This window comes from Oenanthe melanoleuca, chromosome 6 (assembly GCF_029582105.1).
Source record: "Oenanthe melanoleuca isolate GR-GAL-2019-014 chromosome 6, OMel1.0, whole genome shotgun sequence".
NCBI lineage: Eukaryota > Metazoa > Chordata > Aves > Passeriformes > Muscicapidae > Oenanthe > Oenanthe melanoleuca.
The window spans coordinates 9,039,951-9,064,553 of NC_079340.1; the positions used below are offsets into that span (position 1 = coordinate 9,039,951).

The 24,603-nt window shown below is 39.2% G+C and overlaps 2 protein-coding genes across 9 annotated transcripts in view; one reads left to right on the top strand and one right to left on the bottom strand.

The window, feature by feature from the left end:
* The window catches only part of SHLD2 (shieldin complex subunit 2), a 28,737-nt gene extending 23,865 nt beyond the window's left edge, over positions 1 to 4,872 (top strand). For 5 of the 8 annotated variants that reach the window (XM_056495268.1, XM_056495267.1, XM_056495269.1 and 2 more), the window contains 4 exons: positions 880 to 1,086; positions 1,929 to 2,163; positions 3,735 to 3,850; positions 4,428 to 4,857. In XM_056495268.1, the coding sequence (XP_056351243.1) occupies positions 880 to 1,086; positions 1,929 to 2,163; positions 3,735 to 3,850; positions 4,428 to 4,600 (731 nt within the window). In that variant the 3' untranslated portion in view covers positions 4,601 to 4,857. Of the gene's footprint in view, positions 1 to 879; positions 1,087 to 1,928; positions 2,164 to 2,384; positions 2,671 to 3,734; positions 3,851 to 4,427 lie in introns of those variants that run through there. The other 3 variants (XR_008840846.1, XM_056495266.1, XM_056495272.1) reach the window with 3 other exon arrangements.
* Positions 4,873 to 5,530: 658 nt separating this feature from the next.
* LOC130255084 (synaptotagmin-15-like) lies at positions 5,531 to 16,308 on the bottom strand. The gene is made up of 8 exons (XM_056495408.1): positions 16,225 to 16,308; positions 13,017 to 13,215; positions 12,220 to 12,362; positions 11,396 to 11,691; positions 10,239 to 10,409; positions 9,607 to 9,727; positions 8,374 to 8,553; positions 5,531 to 7,291 (listed from the first exon to the last, which is right to left on the bottom strand). Exons 1-8 carry the CDS (start codon positions 16,229 to 16,231, stop codon positions 7,155 to 7,157), a joined length of 1,254 nt encoding a protein of 417 aa, XP_056351383.1. The 5' UTR covers positions 16,232 to 16,308; the 3' UTR covers positions 5,531 to 7,154.
* Positions 16,309 to 24,603: the final 8,295 nt, after the last annotated feature.

Here is a 24,603-nt window from a genome sequence, read left to right on the forward strand (position 1 = left end):
AACATTTATCCATTCAACCTTTAAATACTCCCCTTGGAGGGGTATTTTATGCTAATTCTAACATGTCTCCTCTGTTTAGAAGCAGTGTCATCAGCAGCAGGATTTGAATGCACTTTAGAAGACTGAGAAGGCATAAATATTTAAAAACTTGAATCTATATACAAGATGCACTTGTTTGCATAGTGCCTGGTTATGTAACTGTAAAAATCCACGAATGTTAATTGTGTTAGCAGTTTTGTTGGGCCTTCCGTGTCATTGTCTGGTTTAGCATGAATTGCTGGGTTTTTTCTGCTCCTTTTTCATTTTCTGCTTTCCACTTTATTCGTGTCCAGCTTTATATCTGATGATCCTGAGATCAAGTCCAGCTGTAACTAAGTGAAAGCATCTCTTGCAAGAATTACATAGACTGTGTTTCAGCAGCGACTACTACCAAATTTTGATTTATTCCTAGTCTTGTTCTTTTAAGATAAGTTAAACTGGGTTTCTGTTAAACTGATAATTGTGGAGATAGAAGATTAAAAACCAGGAACATATTAAAAAATGGAAGTTGATTAATAACAAGAAATTATTTTCTCTGAGACATTGCCAGCCTTAGAGCTGACAACAAATGTCAGAGCTGGTTTATTTTTCAAAAGGCTGAATTGTCTTGACAGCTGAATTTGGTAGAGGTGAAATGAAATTCTGTTATGGGACAACCCATGCAAAGTTTGTAGGGAAAGGAAAAACCTTACATGTCATCGCACTTAAAATGAAGTTGCCAGAGCTGACCATGTGAGATGTCTTCTGATTTGTTTCTCAATCTTGTAAGTGATCTTGGCTTTCTATAAATTAACCATGGTATAGAAAGTAAACTCTTCTGTTTGCTTTTTTGTTCTGTAGATCACATATGGGACTTCAAATACCTTTTGGTACGACATAGTTCTGTCTCAGGTGACTTGGAACTGCACACAACTCCATGGTCATCCTATGAGTGCTTGTTTGATGATGACAAAAGGGCAGTTGAATTTAAAGAAAAGTTTCAGAAAAGTCAAACATCCCTCATGGAGCTGACGAGGCTCTCGGCACACCTGGAAGAGAAATGCTCAGGTAAATGTTATCCATAGCTCTGTAATGTCTGTTGTGCCATGCATAAGTAGACAGAATAGATGCTCTGTTGATGAAGTAAGATGGTTGTTTTTTTAAGGTAGCCCAGGTCTGGTTCTGAATTTGTTCTGGAGACTGCTACTCTGTACTTGGCCAAACTGAATACAGGCTTCATCCCATGAGCCCAAGGGAGAGATAGGTGTGGTGTGTGGTGCCATGAAAAGACAGCTTTGGAATACAGAGGGAAATGCTGACTTTTGTTGTCTACACCAACCAATCCAATAATGATGTGACTAATTACTGAAAGTTTATCAGTATTTCCAAAAACTGAACTCTCTAAAGCAAGAGTAAAATAGCTACCGCTATTAAAATCTTCCTACAAAAGAGCAAAGAAGACATTTTACACAGTCATACTTTCCCAGATAAACTTAGAAGATTGCTATGGTTTGTGTTAAAATTCTAGGAAGTGATTAAAATTGCTCTTGCAGTATTTAATTCTGGTTTATATATAAATACCGTGCTATGCTTTTCAGTGTCTTTGAAACACTGGGAAGAAAATCACTTGGAAATTCTTCACACAATTTTGATCTCTTATTCAGTCATCTTCTATAGTGGCATCTACTGATATAGTACCTGAAAATGCAGTACTTTCATACATTTTAAAATAATATTTAACCACTAGGATTTTTCACTAAATAAAATATCTCTGAAAGTTTGAGTGTGTGTTAACAAAGGGGAAAAAATTGAGAGTTTTTGAGAGCAATTTTCATTGTGTATCAGCTGTAGCCATTGATTTTGTTTTCAGTTCTAAATAAAAATTAATTCAAATTTGAATTTTTTTGTAGGAGTGATTCAGGTGAAAGCCCATATCTTGGAATTGAAGTTTACCATTTCCACTGGCCAGTACAAGCAACTTATCTTCTCTGCTGACACTTCACTGGAATGTGTTTTGGCCTCTCTGCCTATGATTACATATGCAGGTTGTGCCAAATGTGGTTTGGAACTACAAGCAGATGAGAACATGATCTACAAGCAATGCATTAGATGTTTGCCTTACTGCAAAGTAAAAACATTTTACAGGTAAACAAAATAGAGCTAAAGTAATGTGTATTATTAGGGAGGTAAGCTTTCTCCATTTTAATTTCCCCCATATCTAAAATTCTTTATTTAAGGTGTGTTTAGCTATCCCCGTCTCTCTAATGAATTTTCAAGTTGTTGTTCTTGAATTGTTATATTATATTGTCATTATATTCTTAGTTTAAATCTAACTTTTTAATTTCTTTGAATACTATATCATGCAGGAATGATGTTTACCCAGTACTGTGTCACATAAAGCTAAGATGGAGTAGAAGCATGAGGACCAAAGGAAAACTCCTCAAGAATCTTGTTCCAACCTAAATCTTTATTCATGTGAATGCAGAACCATGTTTTTAAACTGATTAGTCAGTTTCAGCTGTGCAGAAATAACATTGACAAATGTTTTCAATAAACCCTCTCGAGAGCAGAGATAGTGCGTTATCACCAGATGGCACTGTGAGACACATATATTCACACTAAGAGAAAATAAACTAAGTGGATCCAGTTGATGTAGGTACATCTTTATTAACTAATTGTTCAATTCTCACATTTATCTTGGGCTTTTGAAATGTAATTATCTTAGTGACATGAAAGACATGTAGCTAGAGAATGTTTGTTGAGACAGCCATGGATGTAATAGAATTCTAGAATATGTAAATTTTTTCCCAAAATTCTTTCTAAACTCTTTCAGAATGAGCTTAATGAATCGTTGGCTTAAATACTATTACTTAATGAACTATGACTTTAATATCCTATTTATCTAACCAGGTAGTCACTTAGTATTTTTCCTCTAAGCAAAATAGTCTTGCATCTTTATGTGCTATTTGTTTTCCTGTGAGGAAGGATTAAGTACAAAGAGGTTTTTTCTTTACTGAAAAGGTTCCACCAGTCTTTCATAAGACTGTAAAATCTCAGTGGGGATGAAGGACCTCAATTTGCTCCTGCACAAAAGGTGGTAGAAAAAGATAAGGATTTTCAATGTTTGTATTCTTGCATAGGAACACATCCAGATGTAGAATTTTCGTGTCCATTTTTTTTTCAGAGAAAAGCCTGACAATTTTGCACTGAAATTTTCTTCTGATCAGTTTACTAAGAACATATCACCTTAAGAGTATTTCCAATGAGGGATTTTTATTTGTTCAGTGGTTTGAGAAGACATTTGGTATTTGTTACAGTACAAGAGATATACCTTGGTATTATAAAGTGATATATTAAGACAGATAATATTGAGTGATGTTGATACAGATGGTACAATTCCAAGAGATACACCTAAACTTATCTCCCTACTTTGCATTTCCACCATGGGCAATCCTGACCATCCTAACAGTGAAAAAATTTCTTCTAATTCTAATCTGAGTCTCATGTCTCAGTTTAAGATCATTCCCTTATATATTCCTCAAACTAATTCCAGTGCTACAGATTTGACAGATGAGTACATAGAGATTTTCTGATTTTTCTATTTCTTGGTATTATGATGCAGAGTAAGATTAAACTGTAGTGCTTTCTGAAATTTTGCTTCAATAAAAAACAAAGCATAGCAGCTAACTTTCATGAAACCTTGTTTGCTGTTCTAGACCTGCTTTGATGACAGTAGAAGATGAAGGAAATGAAATTTATGTTCATGTAGCGTCTGAGTTGATGGAAAAAATCTTCCTCAATATTCCTGCAGACTGGCTGAAGAGATTAGTAGGTACTGATTCATGAATTACTTGTGATAGAAACAGCAAAGTTTCCAATGGAAGCAAAATTTTTAATCATTGCCAGTTTAAAAAAAAACCCTAAACAATCAAAATCAAAGAATATTCAGTGGCTGGCTGCCAAACTCAGAATTTCAAAGGAGAGGTTGCAACAACAGGAGGTGAGATGGTATGAATGCCTATTATATAACTTAATAGTAGTAGTTTTATACCTAAATATTCAATAACTAAATGGATTCTTTATGTGCAAAATAGAATCTCTTAGGAGCTTTTAGAAGTAGCTGGCATGTTTTCATGATGTGAAACATTGAGCTGTGTTTCAGACAAGCTTCACTTGATACATCCTGTTTGACTTCAGAGGTGTTTTATGTGATTCACAGGTGTTAGCAGTTTAATGAGAAGCGGACTCAGCTCGTTGTTTTCAAAAAGTAATTAAAAATAAAGCTGATTTTCTATTCAAATGTTGAACTTCACTTCCAGTAATTCAATGGAGATCTGTGGAGGTAGAACTTGAATGTTAGGTGCTATTCTGAAAATCAAATGTAAATTGAATTGCTTTGTGTTCTGCAGTGCCCTCTTCAGATATAACCTACAGCACAATAGTAGCAGATCTGTGTCATTCGCTGCTGGCAGATACAGAAGCTTCCTATTTGCTGGAAATCAGAAGCCACTTTGTACTAGATGAGAACAGCTATCCTTTGCAAAAGGATTTCCATCTGCTAAATTTTCATCCTGATCTTTGACCTCTGCACTAACTGAGTAGCAAAGACCAAAGGACACACAGATGGGAAGCAGAAGAGAAATGACTTTGCTGAAGGAAGCAAATCTCTTAAAAAATTATAATAAAGAATTTTGGTTTTAACTTATGAAAAAAGCAAAACCATCAAAAGGACTGGTACAGAATATCTACTAATAATATATATTGCTGGAATAATACTGATGAATTTTCATAAAGTATATTTTTATACATGTATTTTTATGTTAATAATTGTTAATAAACTTCAACAACTTTTGTATCTGTTTTCCTTTTTCTCTGCACTAAAATTCACTACTACTAAGAGACTGAATTTTCCTTAGACCTAGCATATTAGAGGAGGACAGACGGAATTCAGTAATATTTTAGTTACACAGTTTTTTTAGTTATATAATTTTTGTCATATCCCATATGCTGAACAGCATAACAGCAGAATTTTTGCTATTAACCCTTAGCAATTGCTTCTGCTCTTTTCTCTTGTAAAACAGAACTGTCTTGCAATCATTCCACCTCCTTCAGTTCAAGGTAAGTCTCAAGCACAAGATCAGATGGATGTTATATAAAGGACAGTAGGTGAAAAAATTTGCTCATTATGTGACAGTAAAAACACTGTGTTAGAACTCCTTATTTGATGGTGTTTCTTACTTTGAAATAGCTCTTGTTCAAGAAGAGTCAAAAAGGGCCTTTCTCATTTGCTCTACTTGGATGACCATGAGTACAAGTACATTGGTAAGTGCATTAGAATATGTTTCTTCACAATTTGGCTAAAATTACTGAACACTCAAGCTGTATTGTTACTTTAATGTATAAGGTGACTTCCCACCTTAAAGGTATTTGTTAGCAGACACTGGACATTGCATGTGTCTTCTGCACAAGCTCATAAGCCAACTGTCTGGAACACTACTAACAGCTTACTTTTAAGATCTTTATTGATATGATTGAAATAATAAAAGACAAAATTTATTTGGTAAAATAAGTTTATTCTAGTAATATGTATGATAACTGTGTAGTTTTTTCTTCCCAGAACAAAGGTGATAACTTTGCTTATCAGATTGGTTTGCAGTAGTTTTGTGGGGCTGAAATTTGAATACAGCTCTTTGGGGTTGTGTTGCCAGTATTACTCCTTTAGCAAAGATGTAATGAGGGTTGAGCACTTTGTCAAATTCAGTTTAATGTAATGAATTTAGTTCATTTTAGTATCCTTTGGTGTAATTAGCAAAACACACTGAGGGTACCATGTAACATACCAGATGGTGGATCAGGGAGGTCTGTTATCTTACAATTCCTTTGTGGTATCTTCTCATTCATAATATTTCCTTTAGGTAATAATATTATTATCAAAATGGAAAGTGGTTTCATTTCCCCAGAGAAGCCTGATTTTTTTTAAGATTCTGAATTAATTAATATCATATCCTGTTTGAAAGGAAGTTGGTTTGATTGCAGCTGTAGAGGTTATGGAACATGATTTTGCAAAATGTTTTGCTGCAGTAGTCTGTGTGTCTGGTTTATGACTGTACAGTGAGAAGGGTACAGAGCTCAGGTCCCCAGTGAACAATCAAGAAGAGAAAAATGTCCTTTTTATTTTGATTAGGAATAATTGCTCCGAATTACTTCAGAGAGCAGTAATTTACTTAATGAAGATGACTCTACTACTAAAACACATGCCCAGGGGGCTTAAGCTGATTGGATTTTCTGTGTAAGAGTGGTCATACCAGGTCAAACCCAAGGCTCTTGTAATCAGTGCTCTGTCTCCAGCAGAGATGTGTTTGAAGAGAAATATAAAAGGACAAGGCAGATCCTCATCTTACTGTCTCAGAGTATTCCAGTACTGATACAGCCTCCAGTCACTTGTGACTCTCTGACTCCTCTGCTTGTCCCTTAGTGTCAACACAATGTGCTGCACTTGGGGTCAGCTGAAAACATTGAACTGAGTAAGTGCAGAAAACACACTGTGCTCAGGGATGTGAACAGCTGCTTCTAAGTGTGTGACCAACAAGCAGTGCCTTCACCTTTCCTGTTCAAAATAGGTTTTAAATATAATGCTGCTATTTTAAATAAGTTCTACATGTATTGGTCAGTATCTTTTGGGGTTTGTCTGTTTGATGTGTGCACGGGGCTTCTCTGCCCTTTGGTGAAACTGCTGTGGTGATGTGGAGCAGTGGGCAGATAGGCCTGGTGTCATCACTTGCAATTCTTGGGTCATTTTGGGCTCTGTCTACATGATGTGTGATCATTTGTGTCCAGAACTCGTGACCCAGAAGTGGAATTTACTAGTCAAAATAATTAATATTGAGAGGTCGTATTTGGCTGTTTCGTTTGCTCAGCTGCATGTTGATTAAATTTAGCATTTATTTTGAAGAGAGGAAAGAGAGACTCCCAGGCTACCAGGGACCAGCTCTTTATCTGTGTTGGGTCAAGGAAATAATTTATTTTATTCTTTTCTACCTCGGGTACAAAATCTTAGCAAAGATTTTTGTACCCTTTAGATGAGAAAGATAAGAAGAGCATTTCCATGTTAAGGTTGTTTTTTTTCTCAGTGCTGCTCACGTGCTGTGGCAGAGAGCATGCCATCGTTTCACCAGCTCCTTGGGCTTGCTGATCATCTCATTCCAGTGCTCCAGTTCTTTGCCACGTGTGTACATGAAAGGCCCAACTACCACTCGTCCCAGCAGAAGCGTTTCTGGGAAAAAACAGAAAGCAGTTAGTGATGGACCTGTGGTGCTTCTCTGAAATCCTTGCCTAAATTAGAATATCAACCTGTATTTCTCCAAGGAATGCCTGTCTGAAAGGTATTTTTAAACCAAAATATTCCTCAAGGAAGTAACTCTGATCTTCAGGTTCTGTATCTTCTACCTGCTGAGGTTCAGCATTAAAAGGTATGGCAGTTGGTGGGTGTTTAGTCAATGCAGGCCTATCCTTTTGCCTGCAGTTAAACTAAAACATCTTCAAGTCACAAATATCTGTATCTGCCCTGCCCCTTTACCTCAGGTTTACTATGGAAATGTGCCCTAATTTTGGACACCAGCAGCCTCAGGATTCATATGATGCTCTGGCTTCTCAAAAAATAAATGCAGTTACTGAAACAGCTGGGAACTGTAATATGTGTGTGGCCACTGCCAAGGAGCAGATTGTTTAGTCATACACTTTTCAGCTTTGAATGGGGAAAATTACTGAGATCATATTTGCACTGCAGGGAAGATGTTTTTCTTGTGAGCAGTGGAAATACTGAATTCTGAATAGCTTCTGTAAGCAGTACTCCTTAAGGGATTCCCTAACAATTAGTAAGAGGTGGCCTCAAGCATCAGGTTTTCTGCCAGGGAATGGGTATGTTTGCTAATCTCTCTTTCTTCTTTCTCACTGCTGAGATAATTAAAATTCCTCTTCCTCTTTCAAATTTGCTTAGAAAGAGTGAATGGCCACAAAATTTTGCAGGTTGTGTGTTATACACACAAGTGTTCATGTAATCTTGTTTTAATAGAATACTGGAATGAAACTAAGGCACAGCATCTTGTACTGGCATTGACTAGTTTACAGTGATTTTATTCATGTCTTGCATGTAATTTAGCCCCTGAAAGAGAGACATATGCTTAACTACAAATTAGTTGTTCTGCTTTTAAAGAGCCTTTGAAATATCCCAAAACTCTTATGATTATTGCCAAAAAGGAATTACTTCCTCTCAGGTTTAAATGTCTTAAATATATAAGAGATTTGACACCTTGACTGGTAATAATTTATATGACTTTAATAATTTTTATAACTTACTTTCTCCTTTGTTACTCTGGAGCACAGATAGACTCAGGCTTGCTGTATCCAGCTCTGACTGATCTGCCTTGAAGCTGAAGGTTTCATTGTACACAGGATTGGGAGTTCCCAGAAGAGCTGCTGTCTTTTTACTTTTGATGAATTTATTATGGTTCATTAGTGAGACTTTGACATACACACCTTGGAGAAAAAGAAATTCAAGACTAAAAGACATCTTCAAGAAGCAGTTGGGAGATGGCTTAAGGAATTTCTTCCTTTTGGGAATCAATATAAAATACAATATCAGATTGTGAAAAATTTATGGAACATACATGACAGCATGCCATAAAGGGAGTACACAAAGTTGTGAGGGTGCAGTTTTCAGTGCACTTTCAATTTTAAATGCTATTAAAATAAGCAGCCATATTCTTACCCTGCATCCTTGACCTTATGTTTCTGTGCTTTCCCTTCATCTGATGGGAGAACTTTTCTGAAGGCTTTATTTGTTCAGACAAACAAACTTCATAGTTGATGTGTGTAGATAGAGGACTAAATCTCTTTTCTTTTTAAATGGTAGGTGTATTTTGCATTTATATTGTTTAGCTTCAAAGCTCTGCAAGAAATCACTACAGACTGAAATACAAGTTTGGTTCTTCATCTGTTTTTGCTTTGAGTATTGGATTTTAAAGAGCATTTTGAGGTAATCCCTGAGACCAGGGACACATGAGTACGATGTACCAGAAAAAGCCCTCTGCACTAAGGGAGAAAATTGTGACTCCATGCCATGGTCCTCTGAACAATAGCCAGGCTGTCCTAAACTGGGATTTTTTTCTCCCAACTTAGTTCCTCCCAGGACAGCTGTTCAGCATAAGCAGTAGTCCTGCAGCTGTTACCTCTGGGAATTTGACTTGAGGCAACTGTTAATGTCAATTGGTTGAATACTGAAATGCTGCCTTCTCTGGACTGGAGAGCAGCAAAAGGATGTTGCTCACTGTACTAAAACAGGAGAAAAAAGTTACCACCAATTGCCACAGGACAAACCATTTATTATGAAACAAACCCCAAACATAGCAAAACTAAGCTATCAAAATCTAATTGCCCTAGGGTAAAATATGGCTTATTTCCACTCAAATCACCAGGATGTTTATTTGTTCCTTTCAGAGTCCCACAGCACAAGCCTGGGTGGACAGATGAGGAAGAAGCAAATTAAAACAGGAATTGTGGAGCTGATAGCGGGGAGGAAATCCAACTTACCAACAGCAGGGCTCTCCTCATGGAGCTTTAATCCCCTTGCCCTCAGAACCACCACAGTGAGACGGCCCAGGTAGTCATTGTAGCTCAGGGAGAACTGGATATCACCATGCTCTGAAGGAGGCTTTGGAAGCAGAACAGCACCTGTCAAATATGTCTGAAGAACTCTCATCGTGTGCTTAAATGGGGAGAAAAATCCTTTTCCATGCTAATGGTTTCTGTCACACCGAGGTGTGTGAGTGAATTGTAATAGCTTTATTTATGTTGCTCTAACATTTGATGGAACCAATTAATCAGCCTTCCTAACGCTCAGAATTACTCTTTTCCAGGGGATACCTATTTCCTTGCATCCTCTGCTATTTTCTGCTCTTACTAATTGAAAAAAGAAGCAAATAACAAACGTTTTTATGTAATGACTTCCTAATTCATGTGACTTTTTCTAAGCATCTGGGTAATCCCTTTACAACAGCTATGGATCTGCAGGTTGGTAAGATGGCAATTTCGATTGCAAATGTTTATGAAGTACTTTTGCACTTGAGGTACTTGGTAGAACGTAGTTCTACTACAGCTATATCCTTCCAATACTTGTAAGATGACTGAAGTTCCACAATGCCAAGCAGCCTAGTATCACATACCTCCAAGTTTTCTTTCTCCAGGTCTCTCCATATGACTAGTTTGTTGTCCTCAGTCAATGCTTCATTTTTTAGTGGGAAGATAACTTGGCCTAGGAGATGATGCTTCTTCTGTTTATCAACATGATAAACCAAGAACTTTAGTGTCCTTTGGAGCAACATTTTACTGGAAACCTGTACAGGAAAAGGAAGAATATTAATAATTATAAAACATCCGACACTTTTCTACTCTAGCATGACTTTAAAAGAAATATTTTTTTGAAGTGTGTTAAGTGTAGATGGAAATTTCCTTTAATTATTTGAAGTCTGCTTTTAAAATTTGCCTAAAGTTTTAGCTATGCAGAAGTCAAGACCAAGCTAAAATATAGGTTCATTTGAAAGCTATGAAGTTAGTGGTTTTTTAGCTCTTGTGAATCTGGTGCTGTGTGATGCATTCACTTTCACAAGTGCTTAGACTCTATAAATATTTTTTCAGTTGTCCAAAACACAAGTTTTTTTTTATTTTGTCTTGTGATGTGTGCTGAAAGTCTCTTAGCATTTTTTGTAAGGATTTCATATTTTATTTTCCTTTCCTGTGCATTTGGGGGAGTAATTGTAGGCTGCACCACTTTTCTTACTCTTATTCCTGTGATTGTACCTTGTTAGTTCCAGCTATTTGTTGTTGTTCCAGCTATTTGTTGCAACTGGTGACTGCTGTTTCTGGGGACAACAGACACTTCCTGGCCTTTACAAAATATGGGAGGAGAGATTGCTTCCTCTTCCAAATGTGTAAGGTACCAAGCTGTATCTCCCAGATTCTGCTGCCTGGCCTACTTCAACAGCAAAGAAACTAAAAGCTGTGAAAGCATTATAACAGTATGAGCTTCTCCTGGCCTTCTAGAACTGCTGGGCTGAACTGCTCAGCTGTAGTTCAAATTGGAGTTTTCATTATTCCCAGGACAAGTTCTGGAATCCTTAACTTTGGTACAGACTAGAAGAAAGATCAGTCTGGAGCCACACACTTCTGTAATCCAGGATCTCCAGAAGCCCCAGTAAAAAATCCTGTCTCTGGTGGGAACAACTTCTATCTTGGTAGAAACACTGCAAACGTACAAGCATGTACTGTAGTTTGTCAAGTTAATATTTCCAAACAAAATCTGCCTCATCAAAAGAAAAAGTACCTGGAAAACAAAGTTTTCGTCAAACTGCGGGTTAAGAGTTTTACGTTTTGTTTTGGACTGCAGGTAGCTTCTTTCATCAGGCAGCAGGTAGATTTTCACAAATGGACTACAGGAATCAGCAGGAGGCTGCAGCTTTCTGGCTTTGATCAAGGAGACCAGGAGCCTTTCTGACTCTTGCTCGTATTCTATGGAGAACCAGAGGCGGCCAATGTTGCCATCAGGAAAATCCGTTTCGCTTTTGTCTTCAGGAAACTTGTACAGATCTGGGTTAATGGTCCCTACGACATAAGCTCCAGCTTCAAGAAAAGACAAAACAAGCACCCTCAGATTAGCCTCAAGAAGAACCATTGCAGGCATTTTTATAACCACTGCTGTGTTTGGGTAAATCAGATTACCCTCTTTATTAACAATCCATTTTTGTAATAATTTCATATTTTATTTCCTTTTCCCTCAAATTTGGGGGAGTAATTGTAGGCTGCACCACTTTTCTTTCTCTTATTCCTGTGATTGTACCTTGATAGTTCTAGCTATTTGTTGTTGCAGTCTGCAACTAGTGGCTCTGCTGTTTCTGGGGACAGCAGACACTTCCTGGCCTTTACAAAATATGAGAGGTTGCTTTGTCTGCCAAATGTGTAAGGTACCACAGCACTGGGATCAAAATGACTACATTCTTGCCCAATTCTTATAAATAACACATGTAAATTCATAGAGCGTTTAGGGCTTGTGCTGTGCAATGCTATCTCTGGTGTGCCCCCAGGATATATGCTTCATAATAATAAAGTCACCCTCCCCTTAAAAATAGTCCCATTTTTGCAGTACCATACCCAAAGAATGGAATGAGGACCGTGGCCCAGACTGAGGGGTCATGTAGGGGTCTCTGTCTTCCTGAACCTGTTCTTCATTTGTCAGGTGAATCCAATCTCGCCCATGCAGTGTTGGTGGAATGATAAATGGAACACTTCTGGATCTGCTCAAGACAACAGCACCTACTGACTCTTCTGGTTTAAATGTGAAAACCAAACTTGGTAAGAGTAGTAAGTTTACTGTTCTTATGTCACAATGTAAAAATTCTACAGCCGTGAAAAGGTAAAAATAAAATCAAAAGCATATAAAATCAATTGCTTAATGCATAAAAATCCAGTGAGGCACATTAGGTCTTAATTCTTCTGGCAGATTCTTCTCTTTCCCCCTTTTCTTCCCTTTAGAATTTATCTTTCAAAGGAAAGGAAGAATAAACTGCAGCTGCTTGTCTTAGAGCCCAAAACCCCTGCAATGATTAATTCTCTGAGAGGCTCCTTCCTGAAGTCCTATTGTTTTTATTATTAGACTAGAAATTACTCTGGAACATAGGCTGGGTTTGTCACAGTAACTGGTGTCTATTCACCAATTACACTTGAATGTATTCTCTCTTTTAGATAAATCAAAAATAATCATCACTTTCATAGTTAGACTATCCTTTTCCTAAAGGAACAAAACAGAACATGACTGATATTTTCATACAATTTAGGGATCTCCTTTATTTCTCTACATGCATATATTTGGATCACCTGCTCATTTGAGATTTGACAAGTTGAAATAAATTGCATAGTATATGCTTTAAAAACAAAATGAAAATACGTACCTTGTGCTTTTTAGTTGGGTTTCAGAATTTGCCTGATCCTGAAAAATGGCATTTTTGTTTGTTGCTTTGACAGGATTGATGAGCTTTTCATAAGAAAAGGGGCGGCAAATTTTTTTCCAGAGCAGATATGTAGTTATTCCAAGGAGAACAAAGAAAAGGATCCCTCCTATTATACCTCCAGCCACAGCAACTGCTTGCTCTGTTCAAACATAAAAGCACATAAAACATCATAGGAAGATCAAAGTTAAGTATATTTTGTGTGTAGACAGAAATATTAAAGGTAACACAAACAATCCCAAAATTTTTCTTAAATGTAGCATTCAGCTCACATGCAGATGCACATTTCTGTTTGTTTATAGCATGGTGGCAGATTGCAGTGCTCAGAAGCCCTGGCAGTTACTGCAGTGTAAGAGACTACAGACATGAAAAAGCCCCAAATGCCAAAGAATTGTTCAGGCTCTTGTTTTGCATCAGCATTCACCTTAGCATGGCAGAAGTGCTAGAGCTGGTATAATGGAAGAGAAAGAGAACCCAGGAGCACCTAATATGAAAGGTACCATTATTTTGGTTTGGTTAGATCTTCCAGCTATTCATCTGTGTTGAACTGAATCTAGACCCTGGCACAAGGAACAAAGTAAAGCTGTGGGTTGTTTTCTTTCTAAGGATGCATGTGTTTCCTGATCTGTGAAGCCAAAGGTAAATATCCATTAAACACTGTTTCCTGAATCGTGAGTACTTAACGTACAACAAAATCTTGTATAATTACTGTGAACAAACCAAAACCCAAATAAAACTTAATAAATGTATTTAATATTAATATGAGAAATTCTGTTGTGACAATTTCTCCTTAGACCAAGGACAGATAATTGATAATGGGCTCAGTTCATTGCTTTCACGTGTTTGCTGAGAATGCTGGAGTGACAGGCTGCAAAGATTATTTTGCTCTGTACGTAAACTTTAGAATTATCTTCCACACTGCAGCCATGGGAGGCAGCTCAGGAGCAGCCAAGTATTGGGTGCTGATGTTCTCAGGTCTCCCCTGAAACTGAAGTAGTGAAGTGACCTGGCATTTCCTCACAACTTGTATTGAAATCTTTCCTCTTCTCTGCTTTTAGGTAGAGATAACTGTGATTATGCTTTATTCCTTTTTATCTGTCTGTGCTTGGTAGGTTACCTTGCAGATAGCCGTCTCTATCCAATGGTACAAGTAAAATAAAGACAATGCAAGCACAATATAATCAGTTAACACTAGTGATAGTTCTGAATAATTCAAAACTAATTTCATTTAATTCAGTTTATTCATGAGAGCTGTAAAGAGCATGTGAGGTGAGTTACAAATACATATATTGGTGATCTTTTTCAGTGTTGCCCTGTTGCAATAAGTGACATGAAATGTCCTTCAGCTACAGAACACTTAAGTAATTACCTTGTGCTATAAAATTAACCTTACCATAGCGCCTCAAAGGCCTTAATCTGATCCTGACTCATTTTCCTGTACTTGGTAGAGTCACCAGAGCCAAATTGGTTTTGCAGCTCCGTCCAGGTGTGTTGCCTTAGCCCTCTGCAGGAATTGGCTGTCTGCTTCCCTGAGTCACATAATCACTGGTGTCTCCCAGCACCACCACGGAGCAGCCGCCCTGCTCACGCTGCACCACAGCAACAGCACTTTGCTGTCCTTGCAGCTGGCAGGTGAATACTCAGTTCCAGCCTTCAGCCAGACTTAGTACAGCCCTTATTCCGAGGAACAGGAAACAACCTACTTGGTGTGGGTTAATATTAATACAGAGACAAGTCTGATTGTGCCGTGTGGGTAAATTGGTTTTCCTTGATAGGAATGCACAGTATGAGGAAATGCATATGAGCATGGGAATTTTGTGTGTTTGTTTCTTTGAGTTTTGCAGGTTGTGCTCAAATATATCTTCAGTCAGAGTCACATTTTATTACATCTCAGAATGCCAGATGCAGAAAAAATGCTTCAGTTTAATTAACATAATAGGAATTAATGCTTTCCTTCATGTAGGTGCACTATAACCAACACAAATGTCTATATGGCTGGTAGTTTTACTGTCTGACATAAGTATCTGAAAGATTAACATTTCAAGCAAGCTCTACATGTCTTTGTTTAACTTGTCCTCTTCATTCATAAGTCTTTGATGCTCTCAGCAGCAGTCCTATGCTTTTCCTACAGCCAGTTTGTCACCATTTACCATTAAAGACAGTAAGATGAGGTGTATTAAATTTTGAGAAAGAGAATGAGTTTCCAGTCTTAGTTATTGAGTTTGTATGTACTGAATTTGTTCACTGCAGAATGGTGTTAAGAATTTATGATAGCCATTGACTCAAATTCTGGGTTTGTTTAAACTTTACACAGCTGTAGATATAAGGTAAAGTTTTATTCATTTCAGTAGTTACCTGTAATTTAATGAGAGTAAGGAGAATTTGTCTCACTTTTGGACCATCTTATCTGATTAGATCAGCAACAGAACCAGTGGCTTAGGGCACAGTGTGGCACTACCCACAAAATCGACCACTGAGATAAGTTGCATCCATTGTGTGCAGGGAGAAAATATATATATTTTAAAACAACTACCTGCCATCATGAGAAATTGATGTATTGTGTTCTGCTGTGGTACGGGATCGTGGCAGCAGGAGATGGGAGAGACCTGTTGGACCACTCACTTCATGTCCCCCCACCTGAGCAGGGGGACTGTCTCCTGCTAATAGGTGCCAGGTTTATCCTAGCACAGAGGAGGTGTCTGCTCTGGGATTGCATCCCTTTTTGCTTACTGTCTGATTATATGCTTTTAATGAGCTTTACTTAAACTTTGCAGTGAGTAACTTTCGGAGTTACAAGCAGCCCATTCTCCTGCAAGAGTTTTAATCCCCATATAAAGACACAGCCTAAGCACATAGACAGTAAAAACTAAATAATCGAGGGGGAGTGAAGGCGGGACTCGGCATTTGCTGTGCCTGTCTCCAGAGCCGAGCTCTCCTGCTCCGGGCGGTGCCAGAGCTGCAGTTCCAGGCTGCCTTTTCCCCGCCGGCTCCGGAGGGAGGCCGGGTTGGAGCTGATGCTTTAGCGAGCCTTGCCCGGCGGCGGCAGGTGCCCGGCCGGGCTGCGGGTGAGCGGGGCACCCCTTCCCTGCCTTGCTCCCTCCTTCCCTCCCTGCCTTCCTCCCTGCTTCCCTCCCTGCGCCCCGGCACTCACCGGGCATGGCTCCGCCGCTCCGCTGGCCCGGGGCGATGCTCGCCGCCGGCCCCGGCCCGAGCGCCGCTGCCCCTCCCCGGCCCGCCCCCGCCCGGCAGCAGCAGCTCCGGGAGAGGCACCTCCGGCCCCTGTCGAGCGAAAAGCAAAGGGACCCGTTCGGGGAAGATTCCGCGCCGTGCCAGGCTCCCCGACACCGGCCAGATACTGCCGATCTTCTGGGGAGGGGGGCTGGGATCGGGCGGGAATTCTGCTGGCCATTGTGCTGCGCTCTTCTTTCTGCCCTAAAAAGGCACCTGTGCCACGCTGACTGTGTGAGACAACTCCAAAAACTACCGTTACGCTCAGAAAAATTCTTTGTTATTAGTAGCTTAGTTCTAAATATCCGTGTGGGCAAGAAGGTAGCATGCATTTCTTTTACATCTTTAACAAAATATATAAGCACAAAGGAACACCTGTCTCCTCAGACATAGATTCCAATTATAACCTTTCCTATTTGTTTTTATGAACATAATGATCTTTAATCTCGGAGTGTGTAATAAATACAACCCACCAGATCTTAACTAACCAAATTATTCATTCATAGCTCAGAAACAAAGTATTTGCTGTCACTTCTTGTCTGCTGATGTTGCTTTCACAGCCAGTGTGACAAGAACCTATACTTTAAAGTTAACATCTGCTTGTATTACGCTGTCTTCGCAGTCATTGCATGTATAGTGCATAGTGTTATTTAATCTAAAAGCCAAAGAAATGCAAAGGAATTAAAACCAGTCGGATCCTAATGAAATATCCTCTGTTTCTGTGGAATCTTGGAGTTCTTTTCATTTGGTTTAAAATAATTCCTGTAAATGTAGCATGGTTAAACTGTTTCTATTAATTTTGAGTCCCCTGGAAAAAAAAGAAAGCACTCCGATAATTTTTACTCTAAAAAGAGAAAGCTTCATATATTTTAGTTTTATGCTTGTAAGATAGTTAATTATGAAATAAATACTGCACAGTCAGTGCTTTTGCTACTCTTATTTCTTCATTGAATTAGTGCAAACACTGAAATAAAGGTTTTCTGTTTAGCAGTTCTGCATTTGTCAGGATAATGTCTGTAAGCATGTCTTAGGCAACCAAACATTTTGTTGTTGTGGCAAAACAGCTGTCTGCTTTCTCTTGCAGCGTTCTTGCTTGAGCTGATTTTTATGGCCGCATGAGGAGTGCTACAGCTGCTCTAAACCCCTGAGTGCTTTCCAGAGCACTGCTGGGCAGCAGAGTGACCCGTGCCAGATGCAGTGTCTCCCATACAAGCCGTGCTGCCCGTGTGCAGGCGTGGGAAGCTGGACATCTGGGCAGCAATACCAATAACAGCCCTCTGCTGACTGAGCTCCTGTGTCAGTGAGTGTGGGTGCGACAGCGTGACCTGGAGGGGCAGATCTCACCCTCCCCGAGCTCCGGTGGAAGGAGTTAATGGCAAAGCTGTTGAGTGGGGAACTTTAATTTTGATTCTCTGCTCCACTGTGAAGTTTCTGTTTCCAGTCTTTCTGTGCTGAGTTCTTGCAACAGCTGGAAATCAGAATAAATGCAGGACATGAAACACAACTATACCCTCCTGTATCTCTGGTTGCCAGCCTCCTTCCCAGCCTAAATCCCTGGAACAGCTGAGAGTTCAGTGTTTTGTGGACCTAGATATTGTATGATAAATATTTTATGTTTCTGGTGCATATTTTGTAACTTACATATTTTTCGGTGTCCCTATCCAGGGACATCTTACAGACAAACCTTGAGCTTCGAAAGGGCACTTTAAAATTCTGTCACAAAACAATTTTCCACAGTGTTTTATCTTAAAAACAGTTTTCACATTGTCAAAACCAGTGTCACATTGCTCATTTGACACCTATCTAAGTAGCAGCGAATAATTTATCATATATTCGTGTAATTCCTTCTAGACTGGGTGAAATTCACCATATGTATTTTTAAATTGGGCATATTTGAAAAAAGATCTCTGAATATTTGCTTGACATATAAACCCTTTTATCCAGTTCTGATTTACAATTAATTTGATTGCATGTAATTACTTTGAGCTGTTTATAGGGACATCCCTTGATAAAGGATAGAAAAGTATTTAAAGAATATATAGCAGTAGGATCACAGGCACCAATAGGTTTTTAGAAAGGTAAGTAATTATAGCATCATTTTACACTGATATCTAATTCCTACTATAATTTATTTATAATCTTAAAATTTCAACAGATCAGGTTCAGTAAAAGGGTTTTCTTTTTTTTTAAAAACCATTTTGCAGCCGTAGAATGATCTCCAAGTCCATCCATTTCAGGTCAAATATGTCCAAGTTATTCTGCCTTCACATCCACTCCCTCATGTTTGTGAATTTCGACTTTGATGTTGGTAGTACTTTCATCTGTGTTGGCATCTAGGAAGAGGTAAACTTTTTTTCCCCGAATTAAATGTGAACTAATTTTATTGAGACCAGTGAATTGTTCAAGAACAATACATTAGGGTCTGCAGGGAGCATTGATGGGCACCCTGACTACAACAAATAGATTACATTGAAAAGTATAATTGCAAATGGCAGAAATAATGAGTACTTAGAATTTCTATAGTGCCTTTCATTTCCAGTCAATCATTTCTTGCTTTCTATACCAGCATTAATTACTGGTAGTTAACCATCACAAACCTTCTTAAAATAATACTTATTGTTATCCTTATTTTATAGATTGTTTAATAACTGGAGTCCCTCCAAATCCACATTTGTGCAACTGAGATAAGAATTTCTCCCACAATCTACTGTTGGCCTTGGTCTGACACCCATTCTTGGCTTTAGCAGGCTATGGCTAATTGACAGTTTCAGAAAATAATATGTGAAAGAAAGATCTACTCTCTTACAAAATGCCCTTTGGATCCATTCTGGGAGTAATTTGTTAGCTCCCTTTCCGAAGAAAAGATGAGAATGGGAGAGGAAGTGCATCCAGAAGGGAAGAGTCTTCCACAATTTTCACCATCAGGCAGACTGCAATCCAGAATAGCTCTCCCAGTAAAATTCCAGGTGTGAAATGGGGATAGAGACAGGGCAACACGGACAACAAGAAAAAAAAAATCTTCAGAAGATGCCATGTTTGGGTGCTTCTAGATGGGTATGAGGAGAAAGACAGCAAAAGAAGAAAGGAGAGAGGAGGTGGGAAATGCCATTAACCTAGCCATGGGGTTGTATTCCTACTTTGGCATTCCATCTTAGCCCAGTAAAACTGACCCTGCAGCTAACCCTGACATCTTCAGGGGGAGCCAGACAGAATGCTCTCTCTGGACCTGCAAAAATCTTCCACTGCTCCATCAGTTTCCTCATGGCACAGAACTGCTCAGCAGAGCCTTGGCCACATACAAACTGTTACAGCTTGCACAGAGCTGTGCAAGGCAGATTTTTTCCTGTGCTTTGAGCCATCTTTTGCTAGGTGTTTGAAATCCCTGACAGACATGAACACTTTAATGCCTTCTTACAAATCTTTTTAGCACTATTACAGAATGCCTACTGATATGAAAGCATCTGTAGGTAAAGTCTGCATGCCAGCACTTCTACAGGATTCAGAATGTTTCTCTTTTTTCACTTTTTCCTTTTAGCTAGCATTAGCTGTTGGTTTTGCCTAATAACAAAATTTACACAAGCTATAGCACCACCTCCTGTCCAAAGCTGGGCTTTGGTGCAAATAATAGAGCAAAGCAAAAAGTTCTCTTAAAGGTGACTTTTTTTAATGTATGAAGCAAAATGGAAAAATATGAACTTCTACTCCTTTCAAATGACTTTTCCTTCCTGTGTTTTATAATAGGAATTTCAGGTTTGCTTTTACTAGAATGTGTTCTTATGGGTGCAAGGGTTTTTTTCTAATATAAATTGCATTAAGAAGGTTAGTAGCTGGCTGTTGATATTTTAAGAAAATAAGAGCACAACATGTTCCTTTTAAAATGAGTTTATTAATAAAATCCAAATTCAGAGAAAATATGCCCAAATAGAGACTTTTGCAGAGAAAACTACTTGTGAAGCTCTGGCTTGTGTGGTTTTAAAGCTTTTTGGGGGCAATATCTGACTTTTTGTTCCAGTCTTGTAGACTTCCTGGCCTTGATAAGAGTAATCTAAACTCTGTAACTTTGGCAGGGCCTTCCAAGATTATGTGTGTACACATTAAAAACGAACTGTTCACACAGCTGTAGTGAAGAACAGAAGTTGCTCTAAGGCAAGACTGGTGTTTCAGACAGTTTTTCCTAAGCCTCCCCCTCTCTGAGAGAGGGGTAGTGAATTTAGGCCAGTCATAATGTGAATTAGACAAAAGGGGAGGGATTGCTGAGCAGGCAGGTGAATCCATAGACACTAATCCATTTTAAGATTTGCAGGGAAGCACAAAAGCATTTGTGTGGCTTAGAAATTGCACCATGTGTAGTACAGCCCAAAGTTTGGGATGCAAACTTTTAACTGGGAGCAAAAGCTGCTGTTTCTTTCTGGAAGCATTTACATCTGGAATCAGATACTGAAAGCTGCAGATCTGTTAAAGGTGTTTCTGCAGGCATGCACACCTAAAACTGCTCACGGTATAGCAGCAACAGATTTATAGGTGTCATCCCATACACTTTTGTGTTTAAAAAGAAATACAGGTTGCTAAAAGCCTGGGAAAGACTGTAGGGAGATCTCGAGGGTCAAAGATGTAGGAAGAAAATAATTAAAATGCTGAGTGTTGGGGAAAAAGAGTAAGCTTTCATATAATGAAGTCGCTGCTTCACTGATGAGGGTGGGTGATGCCTTTGTGTTTGCCAAGCGGCCAGGAGGTGGCCAGCGGGCGCCATCCCGGGGCTGTCCCTGCTGGATTTCCTTGGCAAGGCGCCCCCAGGGCAGGGAGGTGCTGGAACGTGCCCGAGCTCACTCGGACACAGCTTCTGCCTCTGCCGGGGAAAGGGCTCCGTGTGACCGGGAGTGCCCTGGGGCACCATCCACAAGGATGGAAAAGGAACCTCACAGACACAGGCACTCCGCCCATTCTTACACTGCTTTTGCAACAAGTAATAGGGAATGCCCGATCCATTTACAGAATATTTATCTAGTGTTGATAGCGTCCAGTCGTTAAAAATACATGATGATCTCTCCTAAATGCACCCAATGCCATGGAGTTTGGCTCCTAGTACTTTTGATTGCATTTGATATCAATCAGGTTTGGCCTGTGTAGAAATCCTTGATACAAGGGGTTAGAAATTAAATCAGGTGTAGGGTACTTAACAAGTGTCACAAGAGCAACACTGCAGCAGCTGTATGAACTATTCCAGTGGCAACAAAAAACCAAAAAACCTCCCAAAAAACCTAGCCAAAACAGCAACACCCCCCCCAAAAAACAAACCAAAACAAAACAAAAAACCCCACAAACAACAACAAACAACAAAACAAAAAGCCCACAAAAAAAAAAAACCCAAACAAACCCTGTAACCCAAAAATCTCAGAAAGGGTTGGTCTTACTCGAATCCTTCCAAAATCTATGTGAGAGCCTAGCCAGAAAGGAATTAAATAAGCTGATGTGGGCATGCTTTGTGTGGTAATCACTGGAGTTGTGACTGCTGCAGAAAGAGTGCTGCACACTGTTCCTGTGGTTAGCTCTTCACTTAAAATAGATGTGAGAATGTTCTAGGGAATGCAAGAAATATGAGAAGGATGAAAGTAAATCTTTCAAGCTAGGAAGAATAAGTGTCACTGGCACAGATATTGTTGCCTTGCTTTACTCAGAAAAATAAAATTCTAAATGCTAGAAAGCAGTATTTTTTTCTCTGTAGGAGCTAAGCAAACAATTCCTGTGCCTTTCCCAGCCCAGGGCTCAAATGGTACGTGCTGTGATTAGAAATGCTAACCTGAAGGACACCTGTAAACCACCTGTGAGCTTATTATGTAACTTCATTTGTATGCATTGAGAACTACACTGGTTTTGATAAATTTTTTTCCCATTGCCAACATAATTTTTCCCTAAAAAGAATGAACAAGACCACTGACAAGCTGTTTATTGGGCAACCAGTGTTTAAAGGATGGGAGAGAGTTAAAGGAGTGAAGAGTAAAGGAGATTTTCTTTAGATTCCTGAGACCTATGAGTCAGTATGTCCATGAGCAAAGGTTACATAAACTAATAGATTAGAACAAGATTTAGTTGCATAAACATTGTTACTGCATTTCAATCTGTCACAGAGTCAAGCCTGCAGATTATTGCAGGCAGAGCTAGCCTGGGGCTTGCAGTCCATCTTGCTGGACTGCCTCTGACACTGGATACATTTGAAATAGCATTGTTCTCTTGCTGTGGGGCACCTCTGAAATCTAGGTCTCAGTGCTGCAAGCCTCATTTAATATACAGTGGTGCTGCTCTCAGCTCCTGTCTGATTTGGGATGTCACTCTGATTGCACAATAATTCTGTCTGTTTCATTTAACCCAGGATCATCAGGCCTCTTATGTGACTGGTCCCCTATAGGCAGCCACAGGGACTAGATCCAGATCCTCTTCAAATTTCCTCCCAACTTTCCTGAAGCCTCCGTCCCTCTTCCTTCTTTCACACTCTCTCCCCAGAATATCCTGGATGAAGTCAGGGACACAAGTATAAGCAGCTCCAGCTGCAGGGGGCAGAAATGAGGATGGATGTGTCACCCAGGCCTGTTTTCCAGGGAAAGGGAGTCTGGGATAGGAATTTTCATTGGACTGGAGCTGATCCACAGACGATGAGACATTATGATGGCTGTGGTCTGAGTTGTCTGGGAATATTTCAGGTCACATGGGAAAACAAAGCCTTTCTTGGCTGCGTTTTTTCAAAGTGCATGAGGGCATATTATGCTCCCAGGCTGCAGTACTTTCCTCTTGTGCAGTGTTTTCCTTTGTGCTTTCCCCAGCTTCTTGCTGATCCCATTACATACATTTTACGTATGGGAATTGAGGTATCAAAGTTTGAGTCTTTATTTAGAAGCTTAACTCCCATTAAGTAAAGCAAACTCTCTACAGCAGGCTTTGTTCATAGCCCTCAGCCCTGGGCACCAGTTCACATCTACAACAGACTCCAATACTTTGTTGTTCAAAGATCAAGTAATTTTTAATTTTTTTTTTAATGACACCATTTGCAAAAGTAAACCAAGGAGGTTTAGTATTTACATGAATGTAGTTTTGAAAAAAAAGTCAGATCTGAACTTGCAAGAGTGTCCTGGTAGGCAAGTCACATAAGGACAGAATTAGTGGTGACTTCTCAAAGTGCAGTGTTCTGTAGTGGGGTTTTTTTGTTTGTTTGTTTGTTTGGTTGGTTGGTTGGTTGGTTGGTTGGTTTTGTTTTGTTTTGTTTTGTTTTGTTTTTGTTTTTTTGTTTTTTTTTGTTTTCTGGAAGCAGGCCCTGGGAGCCCTGCCTGCTTATGTGGTCCTGGCTTGCCTCCTTTTCAGTTGAGAGTACAGAACAGATGGAAGACTAGCAATCAAATGCAGGGCGAAGCTAAACGTGATTAAGTTATCAAAAGGCAAAGCCCTTATTGCATGAAAGGCAGCTTAATGCTACCCCAAAACTGGCTTGAAGGGTTGGTTTTTTTGGTGCAATTATTTATTGCTTTTTGCTAATGGATATTAAGGAAGTGTAGGGAAGATATTCTGGTGGTTGTGCATGGGAGGAAATGACATCCGGGAGAAGTCGAGCAGAGTGTCCATGTGATAGTCTCTTGATTTAAGAGGAGGTGTAAGGTTTTGTGCAATATTATCTTTGGCTTATTGCAAAACATGCTTTTAAAAGGCAGCTTGTTTTCATTTTCCATAAGCTACTGCTCTATTTGTTTGATTACCAAACTAAAAATAGTGCTTTGTAGAGATTTGCTAAGTCTTTGAAATATATGTGATTGTTTGTGTCAGTGGGCTGCCTTGCTGAATGCCAAGGTAAAATAAAGGCAAAAGAACTGGTCTGCTTTGTTAAGAAAGTTGCTCTTATATCCAAGATGAAAAAGAAGGGAGATGACAAAGCTCAAAACCACCAGTTTTCACAGGTCTAAAAATTCTGACAGCTTTCAAACAGATTAGTTCTGCAAAGAAAAGAACTGCATCTGTGTCACTCCTTGAAAAAAGTCATGTCACTAGTGTTACAGCATTATTCCCAAGGAAGAGAAATGCAGCAACCTGGCAGATTTCATGGAGACTTTATGAGATAAACCCATACAAATAATCTTCCTTTCTACAGAGAAATTAAATTGCAGAATAGAGGCTTGTTCAAAGACCATGCCTGCTATAATTGGGATGTCTAACCAGCAATTATCTTCTCCCAGGCACAAGAAGCAGAACTTGTCATGATGCTTGTTGGATAGAAACACTCTATAGAGTGTTTATATTTATACCCAAAACTCTATATAGTGTT